Source organism: Spermophilus citellus (assembly GCF_964194105.1).
Source record: "Spermophilus citellus genome assembly, chromosome: 13".
Taxonomy (NCBI): Eukaryota; Metazoa; Chordata; class Mammalia; order Rodentia; family Sciuridae; genus Spermophilus; species Spermophilus citellus.
The window spans coordinates 70054501-70078461 of record NC_138193.1 but is presented as its reverse complement, the minus strand read 5'-3'; the positions used below and the strand labels follow the sequence as shown (position 1 = coordinate 70078461).

General features: G+C 37.8%; 1 protein-coding gene across 1 annotated transcript in view; it reads right to left on the bottom strand.

Moving 5' to 3' along the window:
* Window positions 1-536: 536 nt before the first annotated feature.
* Window positions 537-23961, bottom strand: part of EFEMP1 (EGF containing fibulin extracellular matrix protein 1) — a 56386-nt gene continuing 32961 nt past the window's right edge. The window contains exons 5-11 of the mRNA XM_081264732.1: window positions 16745-16867; window positions 13003-13122; window positions 11900-12019; window positions 10453-10572; window positions 6515-6638; window positions 6230-6425; window positions 537-1275 (exon numbers count right to left, since the gene is read on the bottom strand). Coding sequence (XP_081120858.1) covers window positions 1114-1275; window positions 6230-6425; window positions 6515-6638; window positions 10453-10572; window positions 11900-12019; window positions 13003-13122; window positions 16745-16867 — 965 coding nt within the window. The 3' untranslated portion in view covers window positions 537-1113. The remainder of the gene's footprint in view (window positions 1276-6229; window positions 6426-6514; window positions 6639-10452; window positions 10573-11899; window positions 12020-13002; window positions 13123-16744; window positions 16868-23961) is intronic.

Sequence of the window (23961 nt, the reverse complement as noted above, 5' to 3'; positions counted from 1 at the left end):
AAATATGACACATCAAAGTGAAGCAGTTACATTAAAAACAAAATAAGAAGACCTAAAACCTTTTCCTAGAATTGGAGGAAGGGATTTGCTTTTAGTTCACACTCACTCTTGATGCCAGGAATAAGAACCATCATCATTTTCCTCCTTTGTGGGCACTGAGTACAAATATGAAAAATTTTACTTATAAACCAGTGAAGTGTTAGGACTTTAATTTTATTTAGAAATTAAAACTCCCCCAGTAAAATACCTTTTCTTCATTTTGTTCTGCATCTTGTGAATCCCTGAATTCAGGGATGTTATTACATTTACTGGATTTGCTTCTTCTGTTCAACTCCAATGTGGTTTAGAAAAAAATTTTTTTTTCTCCTCTGTTTCTCATAGATTTCTCAACAGAATAATTTTCTAGGAGATACTTGATTCATTTGGGGGGAATTTGGGGAAATTTTTCTTATTGGTTTTTCATGTTCATAATAAAGGATTTCTGACAAAAATTTAAAATACCCTATGGAGACCAGCTTATTGTACAATAATGATTTATTGTATGTAATGAACAACCATCTGTAGACTGATCATGAAAATAAAGACCAACACAAATGTGGGAGTTCCTCATTTTCTAAAGAAATATATCTTTATTGACTTTTTCCATTTTCTTACAAAGCAGTTAAAAAAACCTCATTCCTGCCCTAGCATGCTATTCAATGTTAGGATGACTGCCCCCTTAAGAGACTGTTGGTGGAGCTGTCTTAAGGTTTTCCTAAGCACCACAGAAGAGCAACATCGCTTGGTCCCATTTTTACAGGATAGAATCCAAGATTCACCGGATAATGTATGCTTAGCTCTCTTGAATAAGACCAGTTTAGTGAATTAATGTTTGAAGAAGACCAGTTTAGTGGATTAATGTCTAATTTACACACATTAATACAGACAAACCTTGAATCTTTACAGATTAAATGCCCACTTTATACCATGGTGTAATTGTGTGAATTATGGGTGAGTGTACAGTATATAGATGTATATGTATATGTACTAGATATATCTATAAATAAAATAGTGCTTTAAGGTAACAATATTCTTTGGTTGATTTAAATGCCTGTGGTAAACTCTGGTAAAAGGCTAAAAGGCAAATGGCCCCACTATAATTGTCAATCTTAACACTGAGCTTGTGCGGAAGGTCCCTATACTGTTGACTGTTAGCATTTCCAGGTCCACGATGTATTCTCTTGGTCCTGTTAGTGACTTCACGAGTACAAGCATGGCACTTACAGGACTTGTTTGCTAAAATAAAAGAAGAAAGAAGAGGGAGAGAATTAGTTTTCTTGGAATAGAGTTTCTCTTATTATACTTCCAATGAGAATTAGGGGATAATTAACTACTAGATAGGTAAGAAGTGGGATAAAAAAAGACAAACTACTACTTATCCCTTCCTGACTCCAAACCTTCTTCATAGTTATCCTTGGACCTAGCTCCAAGTTTCAAGGAGTTGCTTTTCAAATAGTTTTTCTTTTCTATTCCTCCCTTTCTCTGAATGTTTCTTAAACCCTTGAGAAGTTTCAGCTATTATAGAGTCCAGAGCTTGGAATCAGATCATTTTTGAACTGGTAAACAAAGCTGTAATTTCTCATTTTCTTGACATTGTGCATCTATTTACATTCTAGTGGGTGAAGAGAGAGGGAAACAGTTAATTTCAATAGAATGTTGCAAATATTAAGGAATATGGGGATACTCAGGGTGTGTGCAGACAGGTGCAAATACATGGGAAAAAGAGGAGGAATCCTAAAATATTAAGGAAAGGCTTTGGAATACCCAGGGAGAGTCCCCAGGGATAAGTGGAAGTTCTGTAAAGCATCATGTTCAGAAGATTAATTAAAATTAATGCAGTTTAATTTTGATGAAAAATGTGACACGTGTTGGAAAGAGGAGAGAGATGATATTGGTGGGGTGGGTAAGCAGATGGTGAATCTGAATGACAAAGGATACAGAGAGAGATTCAGATTTAGCAATCACCTCAAGGGGTGGACATCAAACCAAGGGAGAGAATGTGGATATAGTAAAGCCAGAGTTCTAGGAGAGGATGACACTGAAGGAGTAGGTAGAGGAGAAACCAAAGAAAGAAGCTGAGAAGAAATAAATGATTAGGTGGGGGAACAGATGAGAGGCCAGTTGTGTCCACCAGAGCGGAGGAGGATGAAGATTCTGGAATTTTAAAGTGCCTTTTGGATTTAATGTATGGAGGTCATTAGTGGCTTTTTTCCCCCATATCAGCTTTCATATGGTAGTGGGAACAGAAGACAGGAGTGACCAGGAAGTGATAAAGCACAGACCATGATTACAGACTGCATTTAAACAAGCTAGTCTGGCAAGGGAGAGGAAAGGTAGGGCAAAATCCAGAGGGAAAAACATGTTGAATATGTAGGAAGTAGAGGGGAGTCTGTCAAAATAAGACTCTGGAAGAGATAAAATGAAAAATACACGTGCTGGATAGATCTTGATTGACAGAAGCGAAACCTTGTTTTTGGAAACTTGATGGAGGATCCAGAGACTTAAGTTTGCAGTGAGTGGCATGGGAAGTACAGCTGACTCATACCTATTTGATGTCAGTGGTTTCAGAGGAGTAGGAGGTGAGGTCACCTACTGAAAATGAAGAGTGCGAGGACTTAAAGAATATGGGGACATTTGAGACCAGGGAATAAAGAAAAATGGAATAAAAGAAATAAGAAAAAATAACAGAATTGTTGAGCATACTGAACACCCATCTGAAATAGGAGACCAGAATTTTATAGGATTACTAGTCCATACAAGCTGGGTATGAAAATATATATGGATTTATGGGATTCATGTGGGGCTGCCAGATGGAGGATTGATGTGTTGGTGACAGGGTAGTTTAAGTGTCCACCAAGTAGCTGATAGACTGGAAGGGGACAGGGGATTGGAGGATCAGGGAACTAGCATTACTTTGAGGGTGAAAAGCACTGTGTGAGAGTGATGACGTGAGAGAGAGAGCAGGGTGGTGGAGGGGAGGATGGTCACCAGAGACCAATACCTGAGTGTGGCCATGGGGGTTGGTGTCATTTTGTTCTGCATCTTGTGAAATCCTGAATTCAGGGATGTTATTACATTTACTGGATTTGCCATGGGAGATGAGATGGCCAGGGAACTATAGGCTAGGGCACTGGATAATTCTAACAGTGCCCAGATCAGGTTACAGAAAGGAAATGTCTTCATGATGTAGCCCTTCCTTATTTCAGACTCTTTTCTCTTCCCACTAATCACCCACTCCAATACACTCTCCCCGAGTGATCCTATCCATAACCATGGCTTTGGTTATTATGCATTTGCCAGGGACTTGGAAGTCTGCATTTTGAGTTCCAAATCCACAAATCCAGCTTCAAGTATCTCTACTTTGATTTTTCACAGGGACCTGGAATTAATTTATCCAAATGACCTTTCATCTTTCCTTCCACACTGGCTCCTTGTTCTTCTTTATCTCCACTATTTACTGTTGCTCAAGACAGAAACAAGAAGGGTCTTCTTTTTGATGCATCTTTCTCCTCAAACCTCCCAATAGCAAATGAGTTACCAAGTCATGTAGTTCTTCCAGTATCTTCTTAAATCTATTCTTTCTTTGTTTTTTAAAACTCCTGGCTACCACCATAACTTCCTATCTCTTGAATGTGTAACTGGTCTATTTCCATTTTTGCCCCACTTCAATCCATGTTCTGCAATGTAGGCAGGCATCATTTTAACCTGAAAGTCCAATAGAGACTCCTCTATCTGAAGGCCTTAAAATACTCTATAAGGTTTGTGAGATCTAGCTCGTTCTGCTCTCCAGGATCCTCTCAGGCTCCTCTGCCTCTAGCACTTGGAGTTCCAGACCAACTGCACTTCTATATACTCCTTTAGTTTGCTATTCTTCAATTTGTCCTTGAGTTTAAATCTATTTGTACCAGAAGGCTGATCTGATTAGGTCTTCTGCTTACATACTTGTGAGCAACCTTTAAACTCTTTGTTGCAGAGGTCAGCACCCTTCTGAGCACTTGCACAGAGTCTAAACTATTATCTCCAATGGGATAGGAATTAGCTTGCTTTTATTTATTTTTGTGCCTCTAGGATCGTCTATAGTGCTTGCTTCTTGGAAGCAATAGCTGTAGGTAACAGTAATACTTTGAAGGTGATACTTCACTTTCAATTTTGTGTACTACTTCCTTATAATATGTCCCCCTTTCTAGGGAAGGAGCTTTTCTCAGTATTCTCCCAAAAGGAATATAAATAAAATCCTATATTCCACATATCCTTTCAAGGATCAGGTCATGTCTCATGACTATCAAGAAACCTCCTTTATCTATTAATTTTTTGCTGTCTTTAAACCATGGATTAAGTATAATGCTGGCTCCTTCTTTTCCATAGATGTTAACTTTTGCTGCACAATTGTAGTCAGAAGTCTTTGAAATCAGGAACTGTGCATTACCTGTCTTTTTAATTCTTCACTATGGAGCCAAGAACATAGTAGTGCTTAATTATGGACTGCTGGTTGATTCTTAGATGTAAGCGGAATTTCAATGAGAAATTTTGTAGGATTTGATCCAAGTGCTTTTCGAATTATGTGATAAGAAATAGTATTGATGTATTTTTTTAGCATTTAAAATAGTTTTTTATTCAAGTAATTTAAAATGATTTAACTCTGGGATTATCAAAATTGGCAATATTTTATATTATTCATGGGAAAAAGGCTTTGTATTTGTATTTGAAAAATCAAGTCAATAACTCAATAAATCAAGTCAATGAATAAAAATAACTTTCAAAGTGTCCTGTTTATTGCAGAGAAAAACCATGTTGGAACTTTAACTGCTGAACCTACTAGGAAATTTTATTTCTTAAAATTATGGTGTAGAGTTCAAAATGGAAAGTTATTTTTAAAGGAGAATTTGAGATGAACCTATCATATTACCATGGGATTACTGATAATAATATCTGTTTGGGCTAGAATTAATTAATTGGTACTATCTGAACTGTGTAAAACTCATTTACAGGAAACTTTTTTCAAATAACCTAGTGCATCTCAAATTTAAGACACCAAATGCTAAAGAAGTTTATTTTTTCCTACTAGAAAAAATAATGATAGTAATAGATTGTATTTTGGGTTGGGTTTTTCTCTTCAGAAGTTGGTCATGAGAAATTAATCATTTCTAATTTACTGGCAAAGAAAGAGAATCACATTGCTTAAGCTGGAAAGGAAGTCAGTATATCAAAGAACAGGATAAACGTGTAAACATTAAAAAATCTGTAAATTCGACCACAAGGATGAATTTCCCAATTTGCTTTCATATTCTCAAAATGAAATATTGACTTTAAAATCTGATTAAAAAGGAAGAGTGCCCAAAGGAGTTTTGAAAAAAAAAAAAACTGTAACTGGATGAATAACATCCTGAGCTTGAAACAGTTACGGTAACCCTGCAAACTGCTTGGTGGGGTGCCATCATTTTCACATGAAGTGGTGAGCTGTATTTAAAATGTGTCAGAATTTTAACCTAAAATGAACTTGTTGAGATTTTGCGGGGGAGAATGGAGTCCGGGAGATCAGCTTGGAAGGCTCTGGAGAGACTGGGGAGGTGAAGCAAGCAGCTTAGAGAAAAGGAGGCTGGGGCTTTGGAAGCAAAGATAAACCAGGAGACACTATGAAGAGAGAATTCAGAAGCAAGATTTCACATAGGTAATAAAAGACAGGGAAAAGACCTGGGTGAGCCCACACTACCCGGAAGTCAGTGGTACATGTGTTGACTCATACTGTGCAGCGGGGTAGGTCACTTCTGAGACTGACAGGTTTTAGTTTTGCTGTGAATGTAAACTATCTTGCAAATGTAGCAATAAGGAATTCATGATTTTTGAAAAACTCTCCAGAAATTATTTTTCCTACATACAGTAAAATGTCATTGATTTGTAGGTTTGTGTTTTGGCAGTCACACACAACTCTAGTACTAGAGTCGGCAGTTTGGTATCTGTGATTTTAGGGAAGCTACTTAATCTCTCTACATGTTGTATTTGTCTTCTGTAAAAAATCAAAATCAATATTAGTATCTATCTTATGGCATTACCAGGGGATTAACTGAAATAAGATACACTGGAGGTCCTTACACATGCCTACACACAAAACTCTAAATGTTAGCTTTCCTTCCAAGTGAATACAACATGACAAACTTCCACCTTTCTTGATAGCTGCCTTCAGGATACTTACCCTTAGGTAGAACTCTCCATTTTCATTTCCAGATTTAATCCGAAAAGTATTGATGGTATTGGCATAAATAGTTGTGGCCTGTATCTGGAAGATATCTGATGGTACAGTCCTGTCAGAGCGGATGCTCATGTATTTGTAGACTATGGATTGGGGTAGTTCCCTGCACATAGCATTTGAGACTGGGCAAACACATCGGCTGTGGAGACAAATAAAAAAGCATTCATTGGTTTGGTTGGGGAGTAACAGAAGAAGCTCACTTTCAAAAGTTCTGATGATGTTTCTTACTTCTCTGATGTTAAAATATAGGGATCTTGACAAGGATTTCGTGGGTAACAACGGAAGCCACCATGATAATTCCAACACATTTCATCCTCTCGGCATTCATTGGCGGTCTCACACTCATTGATATCTGCAGACATAGGGTTTAAGAGTATATTGATCAAGAAGATTGTGTAAGTGGCAGGAAAATTGTGTAAGTTTCAAGGAAGGCAGTATATAAGAATCTGAACTGCTTTTAGGCACAAAACTGGGTGGAACCTGAATTCATTACATTGAATTCAGGACAGATGTAGTTGAGCCATTCTGCACAGATTAATATGTATCGTTCTGTGATTTTTTAAAAAATCAACTACCAATTGTTTATCTGTTAAATTCAAAGTCAAATGCTAACCATTGAATTGGCTTATATTAAAAAAAAAAAAAGAAGCCAACTGACCAAATACCCTACCAGATCCTTCCCTCAGGAAGATGATAATTTAGTTGGGAACAATTACTTATAAAGCAAAATGGAATTAAATAGGAGATAGGTATAAGGACACAGGAGGGCTTGAAGTGGAATTGATTCTTTCTGCCTGGAGGATTAGGGAAGGCTGAAAAAAGAAGTAGGCATCTCAGGTTGGCCTTGAAGGGTGGTAGTTAAATGGATTTTTCATTGCTAGGGTGGGGAAGGCTTCCCAGGATGAGAAAGCAGCAAGCAGAAACTATGCAGAGGGCAGCTGGTCCTCTGTCTCAGGAGCTCAGGAGAGAGAAAACATCTAGAAAGGTAGTTTCAGGAAGTAGGCATGCTGAGGGATAGATGAGGGGTTTCCATGGTCCAGAGGAAGGAGCACAGCGGAAGTGATGTCATGAGGTTTTCCGCCTTGTAGAACACAGATATTTAAGGACTGTGTAGAAGAAGGGGCTGGTGCCAAAGAGTCAGAGGGAAGAGTTCCAACTGTGAGTAGGCTAGGCTGGACAAAGGCTCATTTCAGATTTGGCTATTTGGAACTCTCAGGTGATATTTGAAAGAACACCTTAGTGAGCCATTGCAATTGTAACCACAGAAACAATTAAATTAATATCCATCTCCCTAAGTCTAACTCCTTTACATTTGAATACTGATTTATATTTTATCTCATATAAACACTTTCTGAATCATGCCTTCCCCATCATTGGATATTTTCATTCATTCATTTACTCATTCCACAGGTAATTTACTGAATCCTTGCTGCAAGCCAGGCATGGGCTGGGTGCTGGGATATGATCTCTCTTTTGTATTCCCATACCTGGTACTCCGCTTTTAGGATCTTTATTGCTTTCTGCTTTGCATTATTGAAATCTGCCAGTTTGTTTTCATCCTTCTATTGTGAATTCCTTGAGGGCAAGAGCATTGTACCCACATTTTAACCCTTTTTATCACCTAGTGTTATTGAGTTGGGACATTGGCTTTTAAGAACATTAAGTTTTGCTTCACAAAACTGTGTGAAGACAGGTGAAGAAGATGTTATCTCCTTTTGACATGGAGAAAAAAATCCACCATGGTTCAGTGGTGGATTCAAGTTCATGTAGTTAGTGACAGGCATCTTTCCAGCACAAGGTTCTCTAGGGAAGAATAATTCCATGCCTTGTCTTTAGAGAATTTTTTTTTCTTTTGACTTCCAATTGGCTAAACTTATCTGAATTCCAGGAGGAAACTGGAAAAGTTATGCAGTTTCCAAGAGTCAGCCATAAGAAGTGTCTTCTTGGACTGGCTATGGCTGAGGACAGAAAACCTAACTCTCTCTGAAGAAATTACAATTGACTTGCCCTTTCAGCCTTTTTTTTACCTTTTGGAAAAATAAAGGTGATGTTTAGCTCAAGGGAAAAATGAAGACTGGATTGTTATATGGAGTCCAACAACAGCACGAGGAAGCTTTATTCTATAACTTTGGTTATTACTTTTGACAGTGTAGAGTCTAGCATAATCAACAGCTTAACCATTCTGGAAGGCTGTTCAGAAATGAACAGTATTAAAATATTTGAGGAGCATGCGTCTGCATGTATGTTTTTTTTTCTGTCTGTTTAGATAAAACACACACACACACACACAGAGTTTTCATTTTTGTAAGCCTGTGGAAATGAGAAAAGTTATTTCATACCCAAAATAAGCCCTTAGAGGAACGTAAGAATTCAAATCTTCTGAATTCTACTTTGTTCTTATAGACAGGGCTCAGGAGGGATGGTTTCAGTGGGGGAAAGCAATTGGTTGATACTTTAAAAGAATGCAAGTCTCTTTCACAAACAATATCTTGGCTCACTCAGATAATTCTGAAGCTACATATCTTCAATATAACAACATTCATGAACCTCCATCTGTAATTTCAGTGCATTTTCCATCTTTACTCAAAACAGATATGTCTCTGGATATATAAGTCAGGCAAGTAAGATCCTACTGTACATTAATTTTCTTTTGTCTTTGTTCAATATCAACTCCATTTATGATCAGAAACACATGGACATTTGTTTGAAGGACTCCAGGGAAATTGGTTAAAATATCCTACTGGCTAACATTTTCCTGCATGTAATATTCATGCTAAAAGTCTCAATTAGGGTTCAGTAAGTAAGACCTATGGAATGCAATGTTTCCCCACAATTAACATTTACAGAGTTTCTAGTAAGGGTTATAAAGATGTTCATTAAGAAATGAACGACATTTTGATTATGCACATACCTAGTGGTTGGAGTCTAGCTTCATGCTACAAAAACCCAGGTCATGATGTTCCTCTAAGTTACTATTTCCCTACACAATTATTATATAGACTGAGACTTTCCAGTGTTTCCTTTCCTTGATCTTTTCCTTTCTTAAAAAGATCCTTATTGTCCTGTGTGTACTCTTTCCAATTCTGAGATTTTAAAAGTCTCTAAAAAAGACTTACTATTAGTTCCTGACATTGCTGAGCATATTCCATAAAAACACCTTGAATTGTAGGAACTTCATAGTTTATGAATTATTTTCACATTATATTGTTTCATTCCCACATCTCCTTTTTCCAAAAGAGAGAGCTGAGACTCAGAGAAGTTTGATTTGCTCACTATTGTGTAGATAGAATGTAGTACGTCCAGATTCAGTATGCAGAAAGGCAGTACATACAGCAGAATGCAATACATACAGATTTTTCTGTCCTCAAGTTAAGCCATTTTTTTATACTTTCACTGTTTTGTGGAAATTTAAGTATTTATAATAGTTTTCTCAGGATTATCTACATGTTTTGTTTTATCTACTAGTCTTTTTCCTCTTGAAGAAGTTTTAAACTACACGTGGTATTGGAGGTACATTTTCAAATTTTGGCACATTTTCAAATTTTCCTAAAAGACTCTGAAATCATACAATTGTAGATGGTAGTCTCTTGCATCTATGTGTAGGTGTGAATACCACCTAAGTATTTATTTTGTAGCTGGTACAAGATCATTAATTATTTTTTGGCTTAACAGTTTTTTTTCCTGAAGAATACAGGCACATTTTAGTACATATTAGGATGATTTTCTCATCATCTAAATTACTACATCATTTATAATCTTGGTATCTTAGAGAATTAAGACTAAATTGAGGTTATCTCTAACTCACATGTTAAATTGAGGCTCTAAGCTCAAACTCATGGTGAAACATTTTCATAACTGAATCTTTTCTGGTAGATGCTTGGAAGAGATTATATGTGCCAGTTAGTAGAGATATTAACATTTTCTTAAAACTATTTACACTTTTTGGAAAGGAAAACTGTTACTCTAAATTCCAAAGAAAGTCAAGACTAACATGGAGTCTCCTCTTTATGAGATGTGCATTATCTCATGATGAATAGAGACACAAAGAGCACTAATTGTGTATTCAATGTGGGAAAAATGAAAATCTGTAGTAGAGAATCCTGTAACTTCCTTCAGGTTCTTCCTGGGTAAAACTAAACACTTCACATGTAAGAAAACAAATTTACCTTGACATGTTCTGCCTCTCACCACTTGGTATCCCTGGGGGCACATACATGTGAATTTCCCAGGTTCATTGACACACTGATATTGACACAGGTAGTTTGAGGTTCTGCATTCATCAATATCTGTTGAATCAGACAAGATCAAAGACACAAAGTTGAAAAATTTTCATGCCACTATTTTGGTAATACACTTTTTAGATGAGCTAAAGGGAGAGAGAATTTTTTTAATATTTATTTTTTAGTTCTCGACGGACACAACATCTTTGTTTGTATGTGGTGCTGAGGATCGAACCCGGGCTGCACGCATGCCAGGCGAGTGTGCTACGGCTTGAGCCACATCCCCAGCCCCTAGGAGTTTTTATTTTTACCATTAGTTTTACTGATTAATTGTGGACAGTTTAGTTAACCTTGGACCTAACTATACTAGCTAAACAGACTTAATGAATTGGCTTGTGGGACATGTACTTCACTTTGTGCTCCCGCACAGGATGCAGATTCATGTTTGTCTTCTCAGAAATTGGGTGACTCTGCTACTAAATTCATCTGAGCTTTGAATTCCAAGCCCATTCTCTGTGCAAGTTTTCAGAGGTGACAGTTTGGCAGAGTCTTGTCTTCAGAGGAAGAATGCTTTGCATATCTGAATAGGGATGCCTGTATAGTTTGCTCAGAATTGCAGAAGCAGCTTCCTTGAGCTGTCTCCTTATGGTTTTGAGCATAATGGTATGATGTGAGGCTTCTCTGGGTAGGGTATGAGCTTTATGGTCTCAAGTGAATCTGAAAGGGATCATGAGGAATTTAAGGACATCAAGTGTTGATGGTATCCCCTTCATGGTATCTTATGCTGCTTGAATTATTCAGAGGAACGGGCACAGTCAGGACTCTGAAGGTCATCCATCCAGTAGATGGATGACCAGTGTGCTGTCTTTTTACTTATACGAAACTAAAACCTAGGTAGCTTAAGAAATATATCCCAGGCACACAGTGGCAGGAATAAAGCTAGGGGACAAGTGTCTTGTTTTTTTTTTATTGCAATGTTTTCGACATGCCTTCAGCATTTCTCAAATTCAAACATGCACAGCAATCACAGGGCATCCTTGTTAAATGCAGACTCTGCTTTAGAAAGTTTGGGCTGGGGTCTGAGATTCTGAATCTCTCAATAAGCTCCCAGGAGCACTGGTGTTATTGGTCACCAGCTCACACTTTGAGAAGCAACACACTAGAACATCCTTTCTAATGATTAGACCCAGCTAGCATCTAAAATTTCAGTTATTTCTGTTTTTTTTCCTCTTGGTAACATATGAAGAAGCCAACATTAAACTATATGAATTAGATTTTGGAATAGAATTTGTGTGAGTAAAAATTTGTTTTCATCAACAGCTACACGATCAGAGAAAGCCACACGAATGACAAGGGTGGACTCTTATTGCATGTTATTTCAAAAATATTTTACCTTCACAGTTGAGCCTATCACTGCTCAGCTCATATCCTTGATTGCACTGACAGATGAATGAACCGAGAATGTTGTAGCACTGCTGAGCACATTGGTTGCTGGCATCACATTCATTTATATCTGAAGGGAAAGGTTGTAGATATACACATGTCTTTAAACATATATTTGCTCTCTTGTACCTATATCATCTGATGATAAATGAGTAATTCCCTAGCTGAATTCTTTGCCCTGCAGAAGCTCATCCGAGAAAATCCATTCAGTTTCATATTTGTTGGAACAACTTCAAAGGTCTGTAATATACTTCTTTTAGAAATACCAGAATGTTTTCTTCTAGGTACGGCAGTTTGATGTTTGATAAATCTTCCCCAAAGAATTTAATGCTTCTAATAAATAAACATTCCAGTGTCTATTTTCTTTTGTTGTTCAGATTCAAAATGCCAAGTCTATAAATAATTGTTATAAGACACTCATACTGATACGGTCTCTCAGCATGCTGTAGTGAAGATTTGTCTGTGCTATTTATTACTTTTTAAATGGTTTCTGTTAAATTCCATTACAATTATAACATAAGCCTTTGAGACTCATACAGAGTTTTGCAATGCTCTGAGGCACTGAAAATATTGTGAAAAGGCATTTTTCCTGCACTAGATTCTTTCATTGTCATGCCAATCTTATAATTGTGTGTCGTGACATTGCATTCTGAAAGGGGAGAAGAAGCATGTAAAAATCAGATGCACTTTCAGTGGAAAGTTTATGTACTTGAACTTCCAGTAACCCCCTTGGCACCATTATCATCTATATCACACCCTGTTGACGAATTGGTGTGTATATCAATTGATCTATAATTTGAAAGAAATTTTGATACACTTACAGAGGAAAGCTAAAACCAAGCTTTAAAAAGGTTTCCGTTCACATGTTGATGTGTTTTAGGAAACACGTTAGTTATTGTCCTTTCAGCATTAAATGATTGCTCAAGGGAAGTTGATGGAAACCAGTTCATTAAAGAATGCTGAAAACTGGAAGTAGTGCACCTTGATATGGGGTCTCCTTTTTTTTTTTTTAAGACAGAAATCAGTTAGGATGGCAGTCTCCTCAAGACTTACCTACACAGGTGTAGTTGTTTGCCGCCAACTGAAACCCGGGGTTGCACTGGCAGTAAAATGAGCCTGGAGTGTTCACACATCTTTGGTGGCAATATGGAGGCACAGAGCACTCATCTATGTCTAGGTGACCAGCACACACAGAGAGACAAATTATTGACTTACCAAGTTTTCAACGGAGATGATCTAGAAAACCTATGTAGGGAAGACTTTATTTAAAAAAAAATCCGTTTGTTACTAAAATTCGGGTATAGGTGTTTTAAGTATACTTGAATCAGCATTCTGGAGTTAAATAAGATGTTAAGAACGAAGACTGCATACCCCAGTGTGTGATAAATAAGCCTGGCTAGGTGGGTTGAGACTTAAAAGAGTAAAGTAAATAAGACCACTTCACATACATAAGAGAATGTCCATGTGGGGAGCTAAAATCTTATGAATGAGGTAAAAACCAATTAAGCAATGCAGCATGAAACTAAAAGAAAGGAAAGGAATTGTAGAGTATGTGTGGCTGGTGACAGGGGCTAAGTCACTGAAATGTTCTGTGTCCTGGGGTTTCTTCTGCACACAGTGAAAGGAAGGCTTGCCATATGTATCTTAGGAAGTTTTTGTGAGAGTCAAATGAAAGAATACTGTGGAAAGAAAGGATGCACAACAAGTCACCTCTTGAGAGGGCCCTGCTGACACCGATGAGGTGTTCCAGATGGTGTCTTTCTCAGACAAATATTTCCAACCATAAGATGCTCAACTGAGAACTTGCAGAGGAAGACGAACACCTTAGAAGCATAATAAAATGTCACTAATTCATGACTCTATGCTTAATGACAACTCCCACATGGCATGTGTCATTCAGAGCAAAAAGTATGCAGGTACAAGGTAACACTGTATACAGACCCTGCCTTTTGGTAAAACGAAATGAAACAATGTGGAGCTGTTTGGGTACTTTAAATATGTGAGAGGCAGTGTGCTCAAGTGGCTTCAAGGTAACCTAAGTTTGGGTTTTCACTCTGGCAATTACGAGCTTGGTCTTAATTCTCAAGCTTCCATTTCCTCTTCCATAAGTAATAGTGTAAAAAATATGATGGAATTGCTGGGAGGATTATATGAAATCATGTAGGCAAAGTTCTTGGATCTCAGCAGGTAAAAATAAATGGGAGCTATTATTAATAAGCTGAAAATATTTTTAATTTAACCTGCATCTTTTAAGGATTTTTTTTATAGTTGTTGATAGACCTTTATTTTACTTATTTATATGTGGTGCTAAGAATGGAAGCCAGTACCTCACACATGCCAGGCAAGTGCTCTACCACTGATCTACAGCTTCAGCTCCTTAACCTGCTTATTAAAATAAAGTGTATTGTCTGATCAATGTCACCTCCTCAAGGAGGTCATTTCTCCCACACATATAAAATAGTTTATTCTGCCCCATCTATTTCTTTATCTTTATTTCTTTAGATGGATCACTGAAGGCTTGCTAGAGGAGGTACTCTGAACTGGGACTGAACAGAAATTTACTAGGAGGGAATTTCCTTGAGCCCTTTGCATCACTTGACATTGAGTTATATGTTTATCTGCCTCTTGTTTGTCTCCCTCACTGCAATGCAGGCCAAATAAAACCTGTATCTTCTCCTTAAGGTAAAAACAGTGGGTCTTTTTTTTTATTCCTGATCATGCCATTTGCTTAATATGTGGAACAAGGACTGGCATAGTGGGTGCCCCATAATCATTATTTGAATGAATGGAAATTTAAGGCTACTTAGCACAGTGCTTCCTAGTACCTTGTATTATAGGCAGGTTCCAGTATTGATAGTCAGTTATACAAATGGTAATTTCTAATAGTTACGATTTTGTATAATCTGTTTGTTCATTATTATAGCCAGTATGTAGAACAGCGCCTGGCACACAGTCATCCCTAAAATAATTTCTTGCTAAATAATGCATGTCTTCTCAACCAGTGGACATTCATCAACCATTGTTATATGGTAACATTGTGTTTGGCGCCGCCAGTTTATAATGATCTGCATCTGCCTAGTATGGAATATAGGCATGAAGCAAATTTCCCCATGGAATAATAAGATCAATAATAGACAGGTGTACAAGGGATAGAAGGAGCACACTGTGCTACACAAAGTGTGACCTGCTGGGTGCTGCTGGTCCATGGACTATTTGGATCGATACAGAAACTAAAAGTACATGTTTAGGTATAGCAATTTACATTACCACAATATTTTTTTATTATACCTTATAGATGTATTGGTCTTGCAACAGGTTAGAGATCTGCAAAAGGATATTTCATCATAGTTGATGAGGAAGGAGTGACCAATTATAGTTGGATGGATCACCGAAGGCTTGCTAGAGGAGGTACTCTGAACTGGGACTGAACAGAAATTTGCTAGGAGAGTATGTTCTTGGAGCAGGAAAGAACTTGGGTGGGGGTACTGAAGTGTGACAGTGTATGTGTATAATTAGTCATGAAGGTCTCTTCCTATTTTCTCACAAAGGGCTGTGACCATATTATGTTCCTGTCTTCTAGGTTCGCCCTGCAGTAGGATGAGTTAGTTCTTTCTTCTGGAACGTTTATTTTATTAACTAACACAATAGGCAAAGCTCTGGTGTCTGGGAGTTTCCCCACACTCTTTTCCCAAACCATGGCTCAGCTGCTACAAACCCTGGGTGCTCCTTAGAGGCTGGGCACTAACCCCAGCATCTAGGCACGGCCCATGGAAGGCAGAACTGGGCCACGGCCCACGAGGAGCTCAGTGCTGACAACCTAATGTCAACAGCTCACACTTGTGGGTGAAAAGTGATTCCCTATCTCCACATCCTCACCCTCTATTCCTAAGAGAAAATAAGGCCTCTTCATTGGCCTGTGGTAAGAGGCGGTATATAAATAAATGGACAGAGGGACTCAATTACAGAGTTTCAGGGCTACTGCTGGGCCTCACTATTGAGCCAGGATGCTTTATTTTACTTCACTATTTGCCTGTTTACCTCCTCACACTGTGTTCTTCCACTTTGAATGCAAAATATACCCATGGAGCATCCATCCTCTGTGTGGTGGGCTCTCTTTGAGGACTCTGGAGCCAGCAGTGACACAAGCTGACCTGGCCCTTGCCCCCAGGGAGCTGACACGCTCAGACCCTCAAGGGAGCAGGTATTATGCTTGGCTTTACACTTAAAACACTCGGCACAGGCTGGCAACAGTCTCTGGCCTTTCTGTTAATCTCTGCATGATGATGGCAAGCAGCTGCACCACACAGGGCCTGTCTCTGTGGTGAGTACTCCTGTGTGTGAGCTCCTGAGGTAGGGATGCCTGCTGTCTCCACAGGACACATGAACAAGGAAAGACACTGAGAACTTAAGTTCTCAGTGCTTAATGCCTAAAAATGCCTTGGGAGGATGGAGCTGGGATTTGAACTTTACCCTTTGCTCTGTGAGCTATGCAGCAGTGCCAAAGCCACATCACCAATGTATTGGTGCAATACCCGCTAATTTAAAATTATTTTCTTGGTTGCCCTGTGGTCCAATTTGTACCACAGATTTCTGCTTTGGCTTAATCTGTAACACTTTGCTGTTCAGGATAGGCTTAACCTTTAAGGCTAGTGGTTCTTGTTAGATGGAGAATGGATTGGTAGTCAGCGAAAGAGGAAGTATCATTACTATCATTCTTCAATGGATATGGGTGCTTTGCTGTGAATGCCTGAAGATGCTCAGGCAAGACTCTTGTTTACTGCCCCATGGGACTTACCCACACACTGCTCTCCTCGCTTCTGATACCCTGGCGGGCAATGGCATGCAAAGGAGCCTCGTAAATTGATGCACACTTGGTCTGCTCTGCAGTTGTGCGTCCCTGCAGTGCACTCGTCGATGTCTGTCCAAGACATGCAACACAAACAATGTTTTAGTAGATTGTGTGAAGATTTCATCATTTCTTCCATTTTGGCATTGCTTTTCTTAAACTGAATTTTGACTTTATTCTTAAAGCATTACACTTTTGTTACATTGAAAATATTTTAAATTATAAATCATTTCAAGAATTCAGTAAATAACTTCATAGATAATGGTTTGTTAAAACACCAACATTTTGCCATGCTTGTCTTGGCTGCTTTTGTTTTGTTAAGAAATAAAACATTGCAGATGCAGCTAAAGCCTCACCCCATCTTCAACCCCTTACCCATCATGTGCCAGTCTCCTAATAGGCAGAAGATGGTTTATACTTTTGTTAAACAGGGATTAGGTGTGCATCTAGTTGGATACAGTAGTTTAGTGTGTTTAAAAATTTTAATAAGTTGTATGATACCTGGCTTTTCCACCCATATATTACATTATAATTTCTATTTACAAGGCTTTAAAAATTTGCCCAGTAAGTGGGTATAACTAATATTATACATTTAATTTCCTGTTGCTTTTTAAATTTTTTTGCAAATGGTAGAGAAACATTTGTGTATAAATTTTTCATTGCAAATTCAAAATGCAAGGGATTCAATAAGATCATATCCCTCTAGGAGACAAAGACTGGTGTAGTTTAAAACACACAATTTCCCAAAGCCTTTTACTATTTCGCCAAATGTTCCTTAAGGAATAAGCAGGTCATTGTTCTAGAAAAGTAAAACAAACAAACAAACAACCCAAAACGAACAACTCAGCTGTACATATAAAACCAGTTTAGAGAATTTGTTTCATATGAAAATGTGATATAAAATCATGTGTGTACATTCAGGTTTACTGTCATTTATAAGTGAATTCCATTTTGCCTTATCTATATCACCTTTGTATTCATTCAAATCTCCCACATCATGAAGTTAAATAGAACAAATGAAAGCATTATACAGTTTTGGCATTCTCTAATTGAAGACTCTTAAGTGTCATTAAGAGTATCGTATGACATGTAATTCTGAGATGACACATTTTGCATGAAAACTGAGATAGAGTTAGGGGATCTTAAATCATCATGTCTTAAATCATCACTATGGTCTACATGGGGGTACTCTAGCAGAAATAGTGGACCAAGAATCAATTTTTTAAAAAATGACCGATCATCTGAGTTCATGCAATCTCTTCTTTCTCTTTCAGAAGCTTAGAGTGGGTGTTTGTGTTTTTGCCTCATTTTCCCATGTTTTCAAGGTGAATTGTTGCACTATGCAGTGTCCTAATGTAGGAAGACCTGGTTGTAAGAAGTCTGTCCTCAGATAACTGTTTCACTTAGCTGGGCATGGAAATGATAAAAGAGATTCTTCCACAAGAAAGAGGGACAGAAGGTGAAAATACTTGAGTGTTGTACGGCTATTTGTTGGATAATGAACGCATCTACTTACATAATTCTTTGAACCTGGTGATAAAGTTTTAGCTGAGTTTTCTTGGTATGTTTCTGGCTCTGTTTTGAAATTTATCAGTACTATTACTATTATTGTTAGTTTCAAATCAGTGATTGCAAATTGTGCTTTTTGGGTACGATACAATGGTTCGATAATCTTTTTGTGAGATTAATCTGCTCCTTTTTGTGTCTTTTATTATTTTCTCATATGCACTTGATGAAAACCTTTCTACTGGGGTTTCTTCAGAGCTTTATGACTAGTTAATGCAGAAACGACAGCAGAATTCCTATTGTTTTATGTCAAGAACCTTTGCCAGCATTTGCGGTGATAACAGCCCTGAGAGATATGGCAATGTCAGATTCAGATGTGGCAGGTTTCCTCAGCACACTCTGGCAGAAGATCAAGGACTTGGGCTGCTGCTGCATTTCTAAGGGAGGCCTCACCAGTGACTGAGGCTTATTCTTTTGGAGACATCTCTCTGCAAACTGCCTCCACCCCATTGCATTCTCGATGTCCTACCATTTCCTTCCTATTTTCACATTGTTTATTTCTCAGTCTCTTTGATAAACAAGCTAACATGTCCAGTGGAATCAATGCATCATTAAATAGTTTTTAAATACAGAAACCTGTGCTGCTACTCCTTAACTATAATGTCTCCTTAGCTCCCAGAGGGTTATTTAATAGAAACAAACAAAAGTTAAAGTAATTTAATAAAAACAAACAAACCAAAACCAAAATACCACTACCTCCACTCTCACTATGTTCTTTTCTCTTCTCTATCAAAAACCAAGCAAAGCTGGCAGTGGGTGCATGCCTGTAATCCCAGCAGTTCAGGAAGCTGAAGCAGGAGGATCACAAGTTAGAGACCAACCTCAGCAATTTAGAGAGGCCCTGACCCAGAATAAAAAAAAAAAAAAAATTAAAGGGGATTGAGGTATAGCTTAGTGGTAAAGCATCTCTGAGTTCAATCTCCAGTATCAATCAATCAATCAATCAATCAATCAATAAATAAATAAATAACATAAAACAAGCAAAGCTGCAGTGGGATCGGCCTCACCTAATGTTGACTAGTGATTATACTTTCTACTTACCTGGACTTCCAAAATGGTCAAAAAAGTAGTCTCTGTGACCAGGAAAGCAGGCTTTTTGTTTTGTTTTGTTTTTTGGTTCTGGAAATTGAACTCTGGGGTGCTTTACCACTGAGCTACATTCCCAGCCCTTTTATTTTTTGACAGGGTCTTGCTAAATTGCCCAGGCTGACCTCAAAGTTGCAATCTTCCTGCATCAGCCTCCTGAGCTGCAGGGATTATAAGTATGTGCCACCATCCCTGGCTCCAGAAAGCAGATATTTACTGTATTTCTACTTATTGCTTCTCTGACTTCAGTTTATAATATATTCCTCCTTGCTTTTAGCAGGTTATCTAGTGCTGAAGTCTCCCAATGGAATGAATTTCTTTGATCTATCATCTATTATAGTATACATTTATTTGTTTACTTAAACAATTACTTTCACTATTTAAAACAATTGCTCTTTAACATCCTGTTATTGCACATTTACACAGCTATACAAGGTCACATCAAAATCATTATATGTTGATAAACTCTCTTATATTTGTCTTTTCTACTTGTAGGCATTTCAATATGCTTCAAAAATCACTAATTCAGCCAATACAAACAATGTCTTTTGCAGGCACCTCTGCGGTGTGTAGTCAAAAATCCATTTTCTACATCTATACTGGGGGTGGGGGGGTATGTGCATAGGCAAGAACAATGCTTTATTTTTCAGGGAAACTATTCAAGTCTGTCAAGATTTTCCTGATAATGAAAGAATAAATACTCTGGGGAGAGGAGTTTGTATTGTGTTTTTAAATTATCTACCATTTATTCTCGATAGTTAAGCTTACTTGGTTTTTTAGGTAGTCAGCATATGCTGTGGGCCCTGGAATCAAGCTCTTTGAGGATGGAATCTATATCTTACTTTTTCTGTGTGCCTAGCCCAGTAGAGTGCATAGCACATGGTGATTTTTCAATACTTATTTGCTCAATAAATGGATGAATGAGTCATTACTGTTTGCTGGGAATTGATGCCTAGAGTTTAAGGAAAGTAGGGTCAGTGCTTTAATCTCATGGAACTAAAATTTATAGGATAGTGTAACGTGCAAGAACTGAGAAACAAACGCAGCAAAATCAACAAAGTATCGGTCAGTGGGAATAATGTAAAGCGATTGAGTGCAGAAGAGTCCATGAGGCATGAAGCAGCCTAAGAAGGAAGCAGCTTTAGGAGGTTTGCCAAGGAGGTGGGTCCTCCGTTGCATTTTGAAAAAGATGAGATACATGAATTAGCAGGAAAATGAGCTTGTTTCTAAGGAGAAAGCTGTTCCCATTAGAAAACAGTGGTAAGATCCAGTTGCTGTGCATGAGGAGAATGGAAGGAGCTGAAATCAGCACACTGGAGGCACTGTGTGTAAGGAGCCTGGTACAGTGCCTGGCAGAAGTTGCTCATAAACTGCTGGCTCAAGTCATGAATAAAATTCAGGGCCCTTCTATATGGGTAATATGAATTGTAATGCATTTTGCTGTCATATATGACAAATTAGAATACAAAATAAAGTAAAGCCCTAAAGGTGGGATTAGAGAGTTTGGATTATACAACACAGCAAGCAGACCTGAACTATGCAGTCATAACCTAATGTTGACATTAACAGAGAACAAAATAATAGAATGTGCTTCCTAAAATATCACAACATATTTCATCATTATAATATATTAAGAATAACTAATGGCAATATTTGGTGATTCTCTCATTTTTCAAAAATGTGTCCACGGTCTCCCTCCTAGTGATTTATACTATTCGTGGGTCCCTCTCTTGCTGACTTTGGCAACTTTAGTTGCTTTAAATAGTCCAGACTAATCTTTGCTCAACTGTTTCTTCTAGCGTCTTTATCACACTGGCCGTCAGTCGATGGAACCACACATTTGATCTCTTCTCCAAGCTAATGGAAGCAATGGTGTCCACATCACTGTGGTGTCCATTAAGTTCCTGCTTAGGCCTTCATTCTCTCTGTTTTTTGGCTCCCTCCTTTCCGTCTGACTCATATTTCCCAAACCCCTGACTCATGCTGCTTTCTCTCTCTTATGCAACATTTTAATCTCTGCAATGTTCTTTCCATAATTTGATAACTTACCACGACATGGAGTCACTTCAGTGCGTTTTTATGGGCAACAAATTATCTGCATTTTGAATGCTATTGACTGCTTATTTAGACTGTTCTAATTTGTGCTGCTTTAGGCTTAAGAAATAATTCAGAAGTACATTTGAATAAGCCACTATAGACTATTAATGGGTGTGCCCTGAAACAGGAGGAAGGGGATTGAAGTGATTTTTATTCTGTGATAGCTATGGGATCTAGGGTCATAGTATCAATGAAACTTTCTAAATGAAATAAAAGAGACTCACTAGATAGAAGTCTTATAGTAACTTGGAATATTCATCTTATTTTCCAGTATAATCCTGGAAGGTAGGAACTAGTTTAGCAAGAGCTGAGGGTGTTGTTGTTTTACTATTGCCTTATTTATTAATGGCAATTGATAATTATAATCTGAGTAAACAAGGTGTTAAGTTATATTGATTGAAATCATAATCAAAATATATAATATTTTATATAGCTTCATTTATAATTTATTAAAATTCTAAAATTAATTGGGATGAAAATGCTTTGCAGAATGAAAAGATCTATTAGTTGGTGAGGGAGTCAGATTTACAAAACCCAGTCCTGTAGAAAAGGTGATTGCATCATCCACAATTAACAGATGAGGAAGGAGGTTACTGAAATGTAGGCTCAGTGAGGTAGCTTGTCTAAGATGACACAAAGCAGAGATTCAAACCCAAGAGTTCCAGTTTACTTCTGTAGTTTAGTTCTTTAGAAAGGCTTATTTCCTAAGAGTCACTAGATAGCAGAGTTTTTCTTGTAGCCATACAGAATTTATATTTCTCGATAATCTTGTAGCACCTTGAGTCCTCCCTTGAGTCTTTCTTTTGCTTACAATAACATTCAGAGTGCTCCAAGTTTTCTGTTTCCCTCCCCAGTTCTTAGCCAATTATCAACAATTTTTGTCAAAGACCTTCTAGTTCCCTTGCTGCTTCCTTCACAGTACTGGAATCAGATTTATCTGGGCCAAATGCCCAGTTCTAGTTAGCTTTTCACCCTTCGGAAATTATCAGCTAGAATTCACCCAAGCTAAGCAGTTCTAGTGGAGAAAATAAATACTGATATTAAGTAAGAGAAGAGAACTGTCTTCATTGATGGCCAGCATTAGATTTATAGTTCTAGATTGTTATCAGTTCTGGCAAAACATATTGTTAATAATTTGGTGTGCTTTAAATGATAAACAAAAATATCACCAAAGTCAACGAATATCAGCCTCCTTTATTCATTGTCTTTGTTTTAGAAAGTGACAAATCAAGCATCCTGGCAGTCCTTGGCATAGCAGTGTTTTATCAGACTCTTGCAATATGCAGTTCCCATATGGAAACATCATGCTACATGTACTGGAGTCGTCTTTTTAGAAATGATGAAGAATTTGCATTGACAATGGACCCTCAATCTCTAGTTTCCTCTGTGGATAACAGCTTTCATTTGCAAGATGACTGGATGAGGTTAGACATATTCATAAATGTGGGAAGAAAACCAACTGATATATGTGAATGATCAATCTGTGACTCATCTGTACTATACACAAACCAAATTAAACAATCAGTCATAGGCTAAAACAGAAGAACAAGCAAGAAAACAAAGGCTTTCGAGCTGATTCATTTCAGCTTTTTTCACACACTGGCAAAGTGGAACTTACTGCTTTCACAACCTTAAGAAAACAACGTTTTCTATAGATAAATCCTTGTTTCGTGTCAGTGGTTATTTTCTGGCATCTCAGTGACTATATCATACCCAGCTAAACTCTCCTGTTTTTTTTTTTCTTTGTCTTCTTAACTTAATTATCCATTAAAAAAAATGGCTGGGGAAAGATACCCTGAAATTTGGGTTATTACAACCAATCATCAGTCTGTAACCTGTGGAATAAGATTGTATTTTGAAACAAGGAGTATTATTAGTCTTTGCTCCAAGGTGGCTCAGTACTAGGAATTAAAGACCCTCTGTGTGAAGGTTCAAATTTGTTTTATACGGGTTGGACTTCTGCTTCAAACTGAATGGGCTTGGGAGGAATTATGATCTCAACTTATTATGGGATGCCTTTGCACTGATATTTTAATTGTGTTTTCCTGAATCCTCACCACTTCATCTTACCTCTCCCCCATTCTCTGTCTCCCTGGTCTCAAATCAAACCCTGGAAACTGATGAACTGAATGGAGATCAACTACATTCAACTGAGCATCAAGCCCTACATGAGCCCTGTGAGTTGATTCTTGGCCTTCCTCCCTATGCTTTACAGCCAGCTTAGAGAGTCTCCCTAGCCCAAAGCATGCACATTCCAGGCTTACTCCTTCAGGCAAATCATCACTTGAGGTCACAAAAGCCCCTGGCTAAGGCAATGCCAATTATAACAAGCATGGCTTGGTGACCTCCTAATTATATGAGACCAATTACATTATATTTGTTCATTCAATAATAAGCAGCTTTTGTGCCCACTAAAT